The following is a 13776-nucleotide window of genomic DNA, read 5'->3' on the forward strand; positions in this document are numbered from 1 at the left end:
GAAAAAATCGGGATTTCCGTGATTAATTAGCGACTAAACAGGAGATAATTTCTACGCAAGTCCCATTCGATTGTGCTGAAGAGGCTGATTATTGACTCTTTTCCGCGACGCTGATTGATTCTTTCGCTGCGCTAACTTCGTGAGCGACTGTCATTACATTGACTTTTGACAGTTGTATGTATTGAGGTTGATGTATTGAGGTTAATTATAATCAATTATAGTTAAAAGTAAAAGTGCAATTAAATAGCGCGCGCGAAGCGCGCGTCTGTAGTGCTAGTATTACATAACAGTCATTCTATTTATGCAGCAGACATTCACTCGAGAAAAAACAAGTCACGTTTAATAGATGCTTATTAAATCCCGTGCTAAGTGATGCTGAAAACTACTTGCGACAGCCACCATCAGCTTGTAAATCCAGTAATCACGACGTGGACCCTAACTACTGCAAATGCTATAATTAATTAAACAATAAGCGCGTAATCACTATTATGACGGTACGTAGTCTATCAATTACGAATTCGCTGTATCGAAGAGTAATAGTCTGCGAAAATGAGGACACCCTTGCATACGCGTCCGTACCTATGTCGTGCAGTTCAATTAGCCCCTGGCACATCACTTGTCATTTTCACTCTACGGCCATCGTCGCGCACAACTATGTAACTCTATTGAACGCGGCTTACGGACAGCAATGCGATGATGAAATATTTTATGCCTGACATGATGTAGAAATAGTTGCATTGCAATCGCTCTTGTGAAAATCTAACATCTCCTGTCAAAAAGCCTGCGCGTGCTTAAATTACGACAAATATATCTATTTTTATGTATTTTCTGTTATATACCGGTTTTCAAGCGGCGACACGCTGATTAAATTTTTATCACATTTGTGTTGCAATTCTTTTAACAAATAATCACTTGTATTATACATATATTATAAATATTCTTGTTATATATAATAACTTGTTAGATAATGAATAATAATTTTGTACGTAGCATGCAGAAAGAATTCATAATGTAAAATGTATACATACATCACATGCAGCATTTATCATACGTAATTCTTCTCTCTTGTAAAACTATTAATTAATATTAAAAATATTTTTTTAAATTTATATGTTTAGAATTAATAAACACTTTTTAAATTCCGTAAAATTATATATGTATGTGCAGGCTTTATATATATTGTTAATTAATATAAATTATAAGTTATATATACATACTATAACAAGTTATATATATTTGTAGTATTGCTACATAAATTAAATGACATAGTATTGATTAAAAATTAATATAATTTATAAATTAAATTTCTCTAATTTTGAATCAATCTTTACATTCAATCATTACTAATATTAACTTACTTTAAAATCATCATGCAAGATGTAAAGATAAGAGATGATATAGCACTGCAGATATCTGACCTTTAACAATCTTACATTTTCTGTGAATTTATATAGGTACAAAAGGTATTCAATTGGAATGGCAACCCACGCACCGTTTCCTCTCGTATCACAGCGTGACACCCAGGTTTACCTGTCTTAACCAAGGTTTTTCAATTCCGCGAAGTCGAGGCTCGCATCTTTCCTGATTATCGGCATGTGTATACGACAGCTTCGCGTACGTTTATTTAAGCACGGCGAATAAAACGACACTGGAGATAAATTGCGAATGAGTCGAACGATCAGATGGTTAGAGCTATTCCCCACTTACACCCACCTCCAGGTGGGTATGATATATCGGCGGCCGGAACCTTGTGCTAGTAGGGATCATGATGCTTATCAAATCTATGTCGGCTCTCTTGCGTCCGAGGCTCGTGTCATGCCATCGTATCTTAATCGTGAAGCCTTTAAGCCATGTAATCACCTCGATTAACTGTCCATTATCCGCCGTGGTTACGGTCTCATTGATCTGTGCGTGTTCTATATGGCATGAGGTATCTACCGACGACTTCAGTAATCTCGACGCGGTGACAGTTATATTTCCCGGTAACAAACAGAACGTCTCAACACATAAAAGATTTTTGTAAACAGCCGACCGTATCACTCGCGGATATTCATCAAAGCATGACGGTGAAACGGGGGATTGAAACTGAACGAAGGGAAAATACCGAACGGTATGATCAAACACTATAAATTGTACGAAAGATCAAATCAGAAAGTAAAATACATTCAAGCTATATAGACGTGCGCATCCAGAATTCTGCCATTGACATCGGGAGCGTCAATCTGACCTAAATTAGGTTTAATCGATGGAACATAATCCACTGCCACTGATTTGATGAAGTTGATTTCGGTGATGCGCAATAGGCGACATTCTGATGGCAGCTTTGACCAGAAACGGATACACCGGCTGCCCGAATGGCAATCATCGTGTGAACTGGAAATTATGCACGAGGGACATACAGAAATTATAGTAATTAATTACGACAGTGCCGCTGCAACGGACGCGAACAGAATACCAATGGACACCAATTTCATCGTCTGGTGTAACTTGCCATCAATTCTCATAACAATCTGGATTAGTAAAACCGTCATACTTTTTAATGTAGACTAAGTTAAAATTTTTGTGAAAAGAAAATTTTTCTAAAACTAAGTAAAATATTGCATTTGACCAAAAAAATCTGTTCACTTAAATGAAACGCACATTCATGATGAGAGAGACTAAAGAATTTCGCTCAACTATTCATTAATCGTCATTCGAATTAATCGTGAATTATTCTAGCAAGCTCAGAGAAAGAATCTGTTTCTCATACACTTCTTTTCGAACGCCTGATACTATTATCATCTATTTTTGCAGTTAACTGTATTGCAATTATTGATAAAACAATGAACAATCACTCATGATAATTATATGTATTAATAAAAGAGAATATAGGGAATATAACTATATTTGATAATCCGTTTAACAGCGACTTTTTACAATTGTATTTATTGCTTTTATAAATCGTACTTGTCGATAATTGCATTTACATGTTATTATCATGGCAACTTGTACGGTAATTAGTCGTAATTAATGTTCATACGTAAAATCCGCTTATGTATGTCGTGTCGTAAATCCATCGCACCGTGTATTCACGCTACACTAAACAACCTCCGTTGAAACTGTTTCAGAATATTCGACGAGAAATGTCTATTACTGGACATCGAAATTGAAATAACAGACAAATGTCTGGCGCAGTCAAACTGTGGAAAGCTTTACAAAGAGCGGCTTTGTAAATAAAATGTTCCTTTAGGCCATATTCCACAACAAACTTATCTGAAATTGTCAAAGAAGCTCTAGAAATTTCATTTCACGTTTGAATCACAATCGCGATTTCCACCTTCGAAGATCAAGTTTTTGTTACGAAATTCTGTATAATTCTGTAGATTGTGAAAGAATTGCAATTTAAAAACGTCTACGTTTCGCTTGGCTTGATAAGATATTTTATTTGGAATATTTACTTTTTATTATACCTGCCATTTTATGGGCTTTAGCGATATAGATACCATAGAAATATTTTAACTTTGACGTAGAAATAATACCATTGTTTGCAGCATTTAAATCCAAGTTATAACACGTTAATTAAATTTACACTATTTTTTTTATTGTATATTAGTAAAATAAAGAGAGAAAAATGCGAACAAACATATTCTCTTTAATATAAAACAGTACGTTTGAAAAAGCAGCAGAAAATTTGCTAAATAGAATATTTCACGAGTTGAATTTTTATATAGTGTTAATTTCTTTCCCGATTCATATTTGTTCCGACAAAAAGGTTGATTTATATGTCACAATCTACGTAGAAATTCTAGTAAAACGGGCAGTATCTTTCGCAGTTTTATGACTAAAAATGCAAAGCATACACTTTTTGCTGCTATTTATATCCGCAAATGAATTACAACCGCATTTACATCCGTTTCATCCACACTGACATAAGGCATAAAAAAAACAAGATGATACTACATTTCAACTAAATCATATAAAGTCTGCAATTTCCTGATGCGTACGGCAATCATATAAATCCTGTATTGATTTTTCCGAGTTGTCCTTAGAATTTATTGCTCTTCAAATAATTTAACTATCTTCCGGGATTAATCAAGCTCCGTATCAAATATGAATGATATAAATATCGAGATAAATATTTCAAATAAAAATTTAAATGTATAAATATCGAAATGTTTCACATAAAAATTTATTTCAAAATTGTATCAAAATTGAACTTCGTTTGTTTAAATTACACGTTTATTTAAATTGTATAAGTTTACATTTAAAATCGATTTATTATAATATCAGAAGAAAATGAATTTTCAAAGAAATGGCGTTCGCAAAGGGATGACAATGATGGGCATGTACAAGCTATTGAAAAATAAATTGCAAAATAATCGTATTGATAAATATTTGGAAATTATTTCGGGACGCAGCCAACGCGGTGTCAGCGCTAGGACACTTCAATTACAAGGGTAAGAGAGCACACGGACGGATATACGCTGCGGCGTATTTCATGGCATGCATATGTTGCATATCAACCGGAATTGCGCGTCCGAGGGCGAGGTCTCGCTCCACTGAGGCCCGTAACATTCGTTAACAGCGAACGGGAGGATAGAGACCACGGTTGCGTTGTATATCTTAGAGACGTATAGAAGCAATTACAAAAGCAGTGCAAGAATAATTACGCTGCGTGCATGATTTTAAATTTCGATTTTTGCTTGCTCTAATGTAAGAAATGTATACGTTCTATCTTTTCCACCTTTCGTCTCTCTTATCTTCTACTATTATAACAAAGAAGTGAATTATATTTTAATCAAATGTAATTCCTCTTAAAGGCATAGCTCTAATAATAATTAATAATTAAGGCGTTAATAACAAATTTCGAGGAAATTTAAAGTATTATTAGAGCTATTTTAAAATGTCGACTTTTATTAAATACCCTTGAGCTATAAAACAATTTAAATTTATTTTGCATTATCTTGATCAATATTCATGAATAATATTGCATTTAGATTGAGGATATAGCAAGTTAATAATGTAGCCAAAGGTAAAATAATACACAACAGCAAATTACGGTTAAGAAATTAATATTTAATCAAGTCAATTACAATCACGAAGCTCCCTGAATTATGGATTTTCCACCAAATTTGAGCAGAACAATCTTTAACAGAATGTATCGCGGTGTATTTTCGAAGCCTCGATTTCGCCTCGCTGAACTCGCGATACTCATAATATTCACCGTTTATACGAGAGAACAGAGACAGTAAAATAATAAATAAGAAGCAACGAAACTGGATCTCGATTTCCGCGCGTTCTTTGCATAGCGTTGTAAGTAAAAAACTGCATATAATCAATAGTTCTTAATCTACATATTTTATATTTTATTTCTTTATTAACTAGATATTAATTTTATACGTAATGAATTCACTCATGCACTTACTTTGTATGTATTTTCTGAAATTCTTGATCTTTTCTTAAAGAAATTATAAAATTTAAATTTAAGATTCTTCCCAACGCGAGATAAATTATAACAGAAACAACAACATCGTTAATCATTATAAAATAATATCATTCGGTTAAATTCACTTTTTATATGTTCATTCTCTACAGTTTCACAAAGCTTTTTATACCAATAGAATCTCTTGCGCTGCAATGCTAGACTAAAAACATCGTGTTCAAGAATCAAGACACTTCCGAGATGTCTTCAGAAGAGGAATATTTTTCTTATTTTTACACTTAAAATAAATTGTCGAAACATTGGAATTTCAAATGAATGGCATTACGGAAGTCGAAGCACGGAGAGGAGAAAACTTCACGTTCCCTTTTTTGACGCCATTGGAATACGTATGTTGAAATTACGCGATGATTACTTTTGAAAAGCGTCATCGTACATGGAAATGACAATTTAAAAATCACGCATTTAAGAAAAGCATAATGTGCCTGTTTGTGACGTGATAATTTTTTATGTTACAATAAGAAAATAGAGGGAAAAGAGAATATCGGTAAAAAAATGTATAGGCACACGCGTAATACAACATGTCCGTAAAGTATGTTCACTTTACGAAAAGTATCTTTTTCATTTTCTTTGTTGTATTTTTAAATTGGGTAAAGCAAAGGCAAAAGAGAGAGCACATACAAATTATACAAAACATCAACGATTAGTACATAAAAATGTGATATAATCTCTTTTGAGTTTTCCTCGTTAAAACATTACGCAGGGAAAGGGAGTATCTCGGCGTTATTTTTAAAACCCATTTATGTCGCTCCGTTGCGTCGTATTTTACATTTGAAAACAGTTCGCGGACTTGTTTTTAAAAATTCATGCATCGCGCACGTAATATGGTCTGGATAATAAACTCATAGGGGTACAAGTTGGAACAAACAATTGTCGCATGAGATTACCATCATCAATGTAACATCTAACAATCACGGTACCCAACAAAATCAAGGTATAAATTTAGTATTAAACTCTGCACACGTATACGTGACTAACAAGGTTTTACCCTATTACCGTGAAATTTAAACAGCTACCGCACACGCCCCGTTTAACGTAGTCGATAATTGACGCTTGTATTTCGCCCCCTATTTCCTTCTCAGCAAATACATAATGACATGCTTGGGAAATGCATCGAGAGAAATGTTCTATCGAGGGATTACAGCTGGAGGAACGAGCTGCCAGAAGTTCGTTTACTCATCGCTTGGCTCAAATTAGGAAAACGGAGCGCGTTTCATCCCCGTTCGCGTATCCTCCTCAAATATGAAAGTTAATGACGTTCATAACGGAATGCGCGCTATCATAAATTTCGAGCAAACTTTTGCCAATAAGCGCTTCGATTTAAAAGCGCAATAAATTTGCAAGCGGAAGAGTAAAGCATGGGGTCAGTTCCGCGTACTTTCCGAACTGTCATGAGAGGCACAGAAAGGGATAAAAAGAGAATGAGGTAGTAATCGCCGACAGGCGAGATGTACCGCCGTGGACGCAATTCAGAACTCCGTCAAATTATTTTAATTCATTTGCGGGGAAGATAAAACCACATCATAATCGCAACGTCATTATTCCTTACGACTTCGTTATCTGATTTCATCTCCGTTCTAATATTTCCCCGCGCACGGGGTTTTAAAGCGCATTTCGATTTTCCGTCGGAAATTTTGCCACCAGCAAACGAACACCGAACGAATTCGAATTGTACGGCTGGATTCTCGTTAGAGCGCTGGCTCGTCATTGCATCCGCCGTAATTTTACATTACGGAGCTACCGCCTGCACTACTAGCGCTTCGTCCATTCACGTCCACGTTCGTCGGTTACGACTGTAAAGTTTACTCGCTTTTTTTCCTTCCCTCTTTCGTTTTTTTAAGAGGCACGCGAGCTACGACGCGAAATAAAATACGTTTGCAACGAGACGCGCGCACATGAGTCCCGATTTCGTGATATTAATATTAGTAATACGAACGTCAGCATAACTTCGAAGCGAATTACATAATCCCTATTCGATTAAACCTTCCCGTTGATATCCATATCGCGATAACTCGAATGAGATGGCGATATCAGATGCCGAAGACTATCCGCGGCGCTCCGTATTGAAATATAGATGCGCAGATGAAATTACCTCCAAGTTACGTGAAAGCATCCCCGGAGAATTGACCAGAATAAAATTATACAAACGATAGCGAGAATTTGTTTTCCGGCAATTGTTAAACGATTCTGCGATAATTGAAACGATAATCCAAAGCATCGCTCGGTGTTTTAAACTTCGATGTATTCGCAAAAATTTTAAACGATTCCAGCCGCGGTGCCTAGAAAAATTTCCATAGTAAAAACTTGATTAATCTACGTAATGCTAATACTTATTTAATGACCTATTTCGAATTCCCAAGCGATTTGTGAACGTTCGTTTACCGCTATCGAATAATTTAGACATTAAGCCGAGGATGTAAACAGGGTAGATATGTATGTAGATCGATATACGTGTAGATAGAATAGATAAATAGATAGATGAAGAGTTTATTCGCGAGATAGAGAGATAGAGAATAAATCGGACTCGCATATTTGAGATCAAACAACATTCGGAAGAACAAACTAACATGAAATCGCCATTGATAACCGATCAACCTCAGCAAATCCGGTCTTGCAATAGACTTCACTTCCCCGGGGGAGCGCGATGCACAAAGGAGCGCGGAAGTACCGACAGTCACGATGATTGTCTTCCAATACGAAGGCGAAAGCCTTGCAGCTTATTAGCTATGCGTTCAAGGGCGACGCGGGAGCGCGACAACAGCGCGACGAGGACGGTGGCACCCTTCTCTACCCCGTAATATGAGAAATAACGTAGCTGGCTGCACCCTCGGAGAAACTTGTTCCATTTATCTCAAGTCCTCTTGAGAAATGCCCGTGACTTTACGCGGAACACCGGATAAACCTTACCTACGATGAATCATCGCGTAAACCGCGCATTTCGCCTTCGCGTCCATCAAAGATATAACATTGCCCCTAAGAGAAAATGATCCAATTCGAAAATTCATCCGGACAGCGTTATCAGTACACAGTTAAATAAACTCTGACAGCCGTAGATTCGGCACCCCGGCGAAAATTTCGTACGTTTAGGATAGTGTAATAAATTGTGCAATATTGTACATATATTACATTCTTACTTGACATAGAGAGAAACGTAAAACGTCTCATACGCCTCGACAGAAATAAAAACATTTCATTTCAACGAGCTTAAAAATAAACCAGACTCTTGAAATGCTATGTAATATTAAAAAAAGTTTCTTCTCCAAGTAATCGTTGACGTGAAGTGACGGATTAAAAAGATATTCTAGCGTAACTAATTTTGTATAATAATTTATGTTTTATAATTTTGGTTGAACAAATTTCGTTATTATTCATATAATTTATATTAAAGAGAAAACCAATAATATTTATCAATTATGCATTATAAATTTTGATAAATACAGAAAATATTACGTATATTAATTAAATCTCGCTTATTAATACAAAAATTATTTGCAGAATGTAGTTTACATAAAAATAATATACATATTGCAAGAAAGTTAATTTCGCATTCTCAGAACAATTCAGCTTTGCCAGCGTCTTTTGATAAACGAAACGCGCAAATAGCTTAGCTTAAGCCAGACTTCATTTACGGAAATACGTGCAAAAATACGGACGAGTACGGTGTAACGTTGTGAATGTTTTCACTGTAACCAAATAGCCCCGCTGAGGTAGCAAACGAGAGTTCACGAAGTTCACGAAGGTTCTTTATCGTCGAAGAGGGAAAAGTTACCACAAAGCAATGGCCTTTAATGTATGGCAAGGGCTTCGGCGAACTTCCGCTCGCAACTTTTTACTGTAATTAATTCCTACGATTAGAAGTAGGTACTCTTAAGACCGCACGTTGCCGTCGCGAGTAAGACACGTAAATTACGCGAATGGAAATTCCCGTTCGATGGGAAACTCACTGTTTCTACGTGTAAAACTTCGAGATTAATGCTAACGCATTTTTCCGCTGGCGATATTTATGAATGCGACGGGTACAGAAACGGGAAGGGAAAGCGTTTCTGCATTGCCTCGTGTTTTATGATACGGAGGACCGCTCTTTTTTTTATTGGGTGATAAAGGGGAAGTACTACCCGATAAAAGTAGAATTCAACCGAGAGAACCATTTTCCCCGATATGCAAAACTGTACTGCGCAAAGGTCAGTTCTAACTGACAATTTGATATGCGCTTGATCTTGCTTGCTCTTTTTTTTTATTCACGGCACAATTCCGAAATTCTGAAATTGCCCTGCGTTTGCAACCGAACGGATGGTAATATTCGTGAAAAAAATAGCAGCCGGTGTTGTTCGATATACATAATTTTTTTCGTAGCGTAACGAACACTTTAGTTTTGCAGCTTATAAAAAATAGAGAGAGAGAGAAAAAAAGGCTACGACGAAACGGCGCAGTAATGATAAATTGTCCATTATTTTTGCCGTCCGGCGCAAAGACTATTTATCGTAATATGACTTCAAAGCTTTGTTGCAACTGACGGAACGACGTTGTTGAACGAAATTCGCGGCGAGGTGTGCGCATAAGTGTGCCGCGTCGCGCGGCCATAAAGAGAAATAAAAATACACCGCTTGCGCCATAAATCTTTACGGGTAATCATTTCTTATAATGCTTGAAGGAATTTCAACATGCAATTCCCTGCGACGATGGAAATTGCATACGCTCGAGTCTCTGTGGAATTGAAAGACAGAAAGAGCGAGACATATCGATGCTGATAGCCTTTGATCTTTATTCCCTGTACGTACATACATATTTCACGATTGAGAGATTTAATCATACCCACAAATATCACTTGTCTTTTATCAGTCGACGATTTCAAAGCGCACGGACATGCATGCATTTCTACGTGAAATATATACATATATACCGGGTGTAGTAAAAATCACACTTTTTCATAATTATAAAATTTTCAATAAATGCTCTTTCATTTTCAAAAAATGCTCTTTCATTCTCTTAGCAAAAATTGATCGAATTGAATTCAACCTATTCCTGTATTTATCTCTAAATTAAAATTTCGTTAAAAAATAAAATTTTATTAAAAATAAAATAAATTTTTTTTTATTTTATTTTTATTTCCATCGCAAGATTAATTAAATGTTTTTGATTTTTCAATTGCACATGCCTCAGATTCAAATAGTAAACAGCCTCCTTAATTTTCATTTATAATATTTTCTAAAGAAAATGCATCATTCATAATATGTAAATAGTAATCGATTGTTACAACATACCGTGGTCATTGGATAAGCAATCTTGTTATCAGTTATAGCAATTACGTCGTAATGGATAATAATCGTACAAATGAATGCAGATTCATTAACCTTTACGATACAATAAGTAGACCTTTACTTTTTTCTTAGGAATGTCGATAATAATGATGCAGTTTTGCGCTTTCGCATTGCAGCAAAAAAAATCTGCAGCCGAGCACATAATTGTTCTGTGTTACCAGAGACTGACTTTTTTGCTATAGCTCTTAATCGAATAAGTATTATAATTATTATTACACGAAGAAAAATGTAATAATAGTTATATGTATTTTGATGCGCATAGTAAATAAATGTCTTTTTTTTATTGGCGTGAAATCAAGCAACAGAGTTCGATTCTTACTCTCTAAATTTATTAAAACGCAACATGATTTGCTAATATTTAAATTAAAAAGATCGTAATGAAATATTCTATCGAATTCAGCCGAAATCACATCTCCATATTTAATGTAAAGTCGAAAGTATTTACTAAGGCGTTTTAAAAATTCATGCCCTCGTTTCAGTTTTCTCTGGTGAATATGAATATCTTGATGGACGTTTTGCAACATCCGCAAATTGCTTTGCATACTTCGACACAGAATTTTTAAGATAAGCGAGGCATGATATCTCACTCTCATGAAATTTCATGGGCCAGACCGCTATAAGTAACCTGCCAACGTGTTATATTGCGTATGGAAAAATCGTTTATATATATTTTCAGAAGTATTTCGGTGTCACTTTTTTAATTCAACAATTCTGAAATATGTCAAGGATCATTTTTTCGCGATTGCGCATTACAACTATCAAGGTGCATTCGAAACGTGCCGTATAAACTATTCCACGAACGTCCTAAAACTTATCCTGACTGTGGCAGCGACACTTAGTTTTTAACTTTTAAAATTTGTGGCCGTTGCCTTAACCCGCTGATCTATTACTTCTTTTTACAAATACGTTATTCCATTCAACTAATGCTGTATTGAAATACTGATGCTGTATTAAAAAGTACAAAGGATAGCTTTGCGGGGCACATAACGTAAAACATTCGATAACTTATCATTTTTAACTAAGCAATTAAACTTTAATTAATGGGCAATCGGAAGTGAAGAGAACGTTTCAATTATCTTTCATGTCTATATTAAAAACCTATAATAAATTATACGTTCAATAAACTCGGAAATATCTCGATACATATCCGTAGCATTGATACACTGGGAGAGAAACTTTGAGGATTCGCGTTGTCTCCGTGGCGAGGTCTAATTGGTTCGATAGGTGCAAATAGACGAGAATAATTAAATCTCCTCTCCCAGCACGGTATAGAGAATCAAAGCTATCGAGACAATTAACTCCTGCAAACCTGTGTGAGGTCGATCCTCCCGCTGACAATCATCCGTCGATTGTCGCGCATTTCCCTGAACAACTCATGATATTATCGGCCAAAAATCCCATCGTCCCCGAGTGCCCGATAAGAGAACGCGCGCCGCATGGGATGCTGGGAAGAGGGGTTGGTTCGGTTCAAGCCGGCGCCCTCGCTCCACAAGTTCCTTCAGTATACGCGCGTAGCTACATTCGGTTGGACCCTATTTCGCATCGTGCTTGAAAATCACGTAAGCCTTACGTCGGGGAAAATCCTCTGCGCGAGAGAAGTATTTCATCGTTCTATCTACGTGTCAAACTACCGCTGTGTTTACCTGAATTTGATCGAAAACGAAATTTAAACTGGCGCGAATCTAATTCACCCCCTCGAAGTGTTCCTTAAGTTTATAATACTCGCTATAAATCGGAACTTTAGAAACTTCAGAAAACTTAGTGAACTGTATATATCAAGATTTCGTTGATCTAGCGAGCTAAAGACTTCGAGCGTGAGCTGTCATCTTGAGAAATTCGCTAACTGCGATCACACGACTCTGTCAAGGACTTTTTGCAATACTGTCATTTATTTCAAATGTTTCGCAGATCGTTCAAATGATTTCTAATAAATTATTATTTACGTACAGTAAAGAGAATGTTGCAATATTGCAGTACATAAACTGGACAGTCAAGAAAAGTTAATTTTATATCCCGTAAGAAAGTTGGAATTCCGTTATTCTAATTGCGAGCAAAGACCTTCTATAAAAAATCAGAAAAATTCCATGATGCAACATCATATTTTGGCAGATACTTCAATTGCATACGCGGGGCATTCGTAATTTCCTTATCGCGACCATCAAAGATTCAATCGATTTCAATTTGCATGAGCTGGTACTGTCGAGGCAATATATCTTGAATTCCTTTGCTTCTTCCAATACGTTTGATAATGCTCGCCTGGAGAATTCTTACGACAATGATACCACTCGAAATTCTCCTTGGGATAAAAAACACGACTTATTCGCGCATGTAATTGTTTTAAAATATTCATTCATATCACGAGGCCAAGATAGTGTCCCGACGCGGGGGGAGGATGTGGCAGTATTAAGAGACGAAGTTTAACTCGGGGGTAAGTATAATCATAATTACGTAGAATGTATAAAGCTCCTTTAGCACCTAATTAGAAAATGTTTCCATCGTGTAGCTTATTATCCAAGACAAAGCAATAATTCTTCGTATTAACGTAAAGTCATACTGACATGTATTGGCTAGGTAAGCAAGAACAATGTAAATACCAGCTTAACTGTGTAGTTAATACTAGTTTAACGTAGAGAGAAAGAGAGAGTAATATTAAAATAACGTTCCAATTTTCTCATGTGTCGGCACTTTTTTTATTTTTTGCTGCAGCGATTAACCAGGGTGCTGAATTAGCTTTTTTTATATCATTTAATATTCTCTCTCTCTCTCTCTCTCATTTTTATTTACAATTAGATTTTCTCATTAAAAATATTATGTATAATTTCAACATTTATTGCGCTGTTTCTTTTAATATGCGCATATTTTGTACAAAAGATATAAAAATTATTGTACCATCACTAGAAGATATCATTATTTTGTCATTGATCGCAAAACAAAATTAAAATAAGAAAATATGTAAAATTTTCTTACAAAAACTCTTCA

The 13776-nt window shown here is 35.7% G+C and overlaps 3 protein-coding genes across 13 annotated transcripts in view; 2 read left to right on the top strand and 1 right to left on the bottom strand.

Annotated features, from left to right (window-relative positions):
• Positions 1 to 1619, bottom strand: part of LOC105455606 (UNC93-like protein) — a 13260-nt gene extending 11641 nt beyond the window's left edge. For 2 of the 5 annotated variants that reach the window (XM_011699094.1, XM_011699050.1), the window contains exon 1: positions 1531 to 1619. The gene's annotated coding sequence lies outside the window, so the exon portion shown is untranslated. Of the gene's footprint in view, positions 1 to 1358; positions 1381 to 1418 lie in introns of those variants that run through there. The other 3 variants (XM_011699068.1, XM_011699060.1, XM_011699078.1) reach the window with 3 other exon arrangements.
• On the top strand, positions 196 to 6142 carry LOC105455576. Of its 7 annotated transcripts, none has more exons than XM_011699012.1 (5): positions 1755 to 1930; positions 2028 to 2110; positions 2304 to 2482; positions 4977 to 5292; positions 5575 to 6142. In XM_011699012.1, the coding sequence occupies exons 1-4, from the start codon at positions 1766 to 1768 to the stop codon at positions 4979 to 4981; spliced, it is 432 nt and encodes a 143-aa protein (XP_011697314.1). In that variant the 5' UTR covers positions 1755 to 1765; the 3' UTR covers positions 4982 to 5292; positions 5575 to 6142. The 7 variants fall into 7 exon arrangements, 5 of the variants coding, with proteins under 5 accessions (XP_011697333.1, XP_011697314.1, XP_011697319.1 ...); XM_011699017.1 differs by having other exon boundaries at positions 5601 to 6142; XR_975132.1 differs by lacking the exons at positions 4977 to 5292; positions 5575 to 6142 and adding an exon at positions 196 to 494 and having other exon boundaries at positions 1455 to 1930; positions 2179 to 3101.
• A 6161-nt stretch (positions 6143 to 12303) lies between these two features.
• The window catches only part of LOC105455658 (metabotropic glutamate receptor 2), a 118174-nt gene continuing 116701 nt past the window's right edge, over positions 12304 to 13776 (top strand). Inside the window, exon 1 of the mRNA XM_011699149.1 lies at positions 12304 to 13225. The gene's annotated coding sequence lies outside the window, so the exon portion shown is untranslated. The remainder of the gene's footprint in view (positions 13226 to 13776) is intronic.

The sequence above is a fragment of the Wasmannia auropunctata genome, unplaced genomic scaffold, assembly GCF_000956235.1.
Source record: "Wasmannia auropunctata unplaced genomic scaffold, wasmannia.A_1.0 LD336106.1, whole genome shotgun sequence".
NCBI classification, from domain to species: Eukaryota; Metazoa; Arthropoda; class Insecta; order Hymenoptera; family Formicidae; genus Wasmannia; species Wasmannia auropunctata.

Coding starts and splice junctions, on each gene's coding strand:
- LOC105455576 (XM_011699004.1), top strand. CDS start 1,766: ATGATGCTTATCAAATCTATGTCGGCTCTCTTGCGTCCGAGGCTCGTG. Junction 1,931..2,027: donor CGTGTTCTATATGGCATGAG/GTATCTACCGAC, acceptor TTTTGTAAACAG/CCGACCGTATCACTCGCGGA. Junction 2,111..2,303: donor CGAAGGGAAAATACCGAACG/GTATGATCAAAC, acceptor GATGCGCAATAG/GCGACATTCTGATGGCAGCT.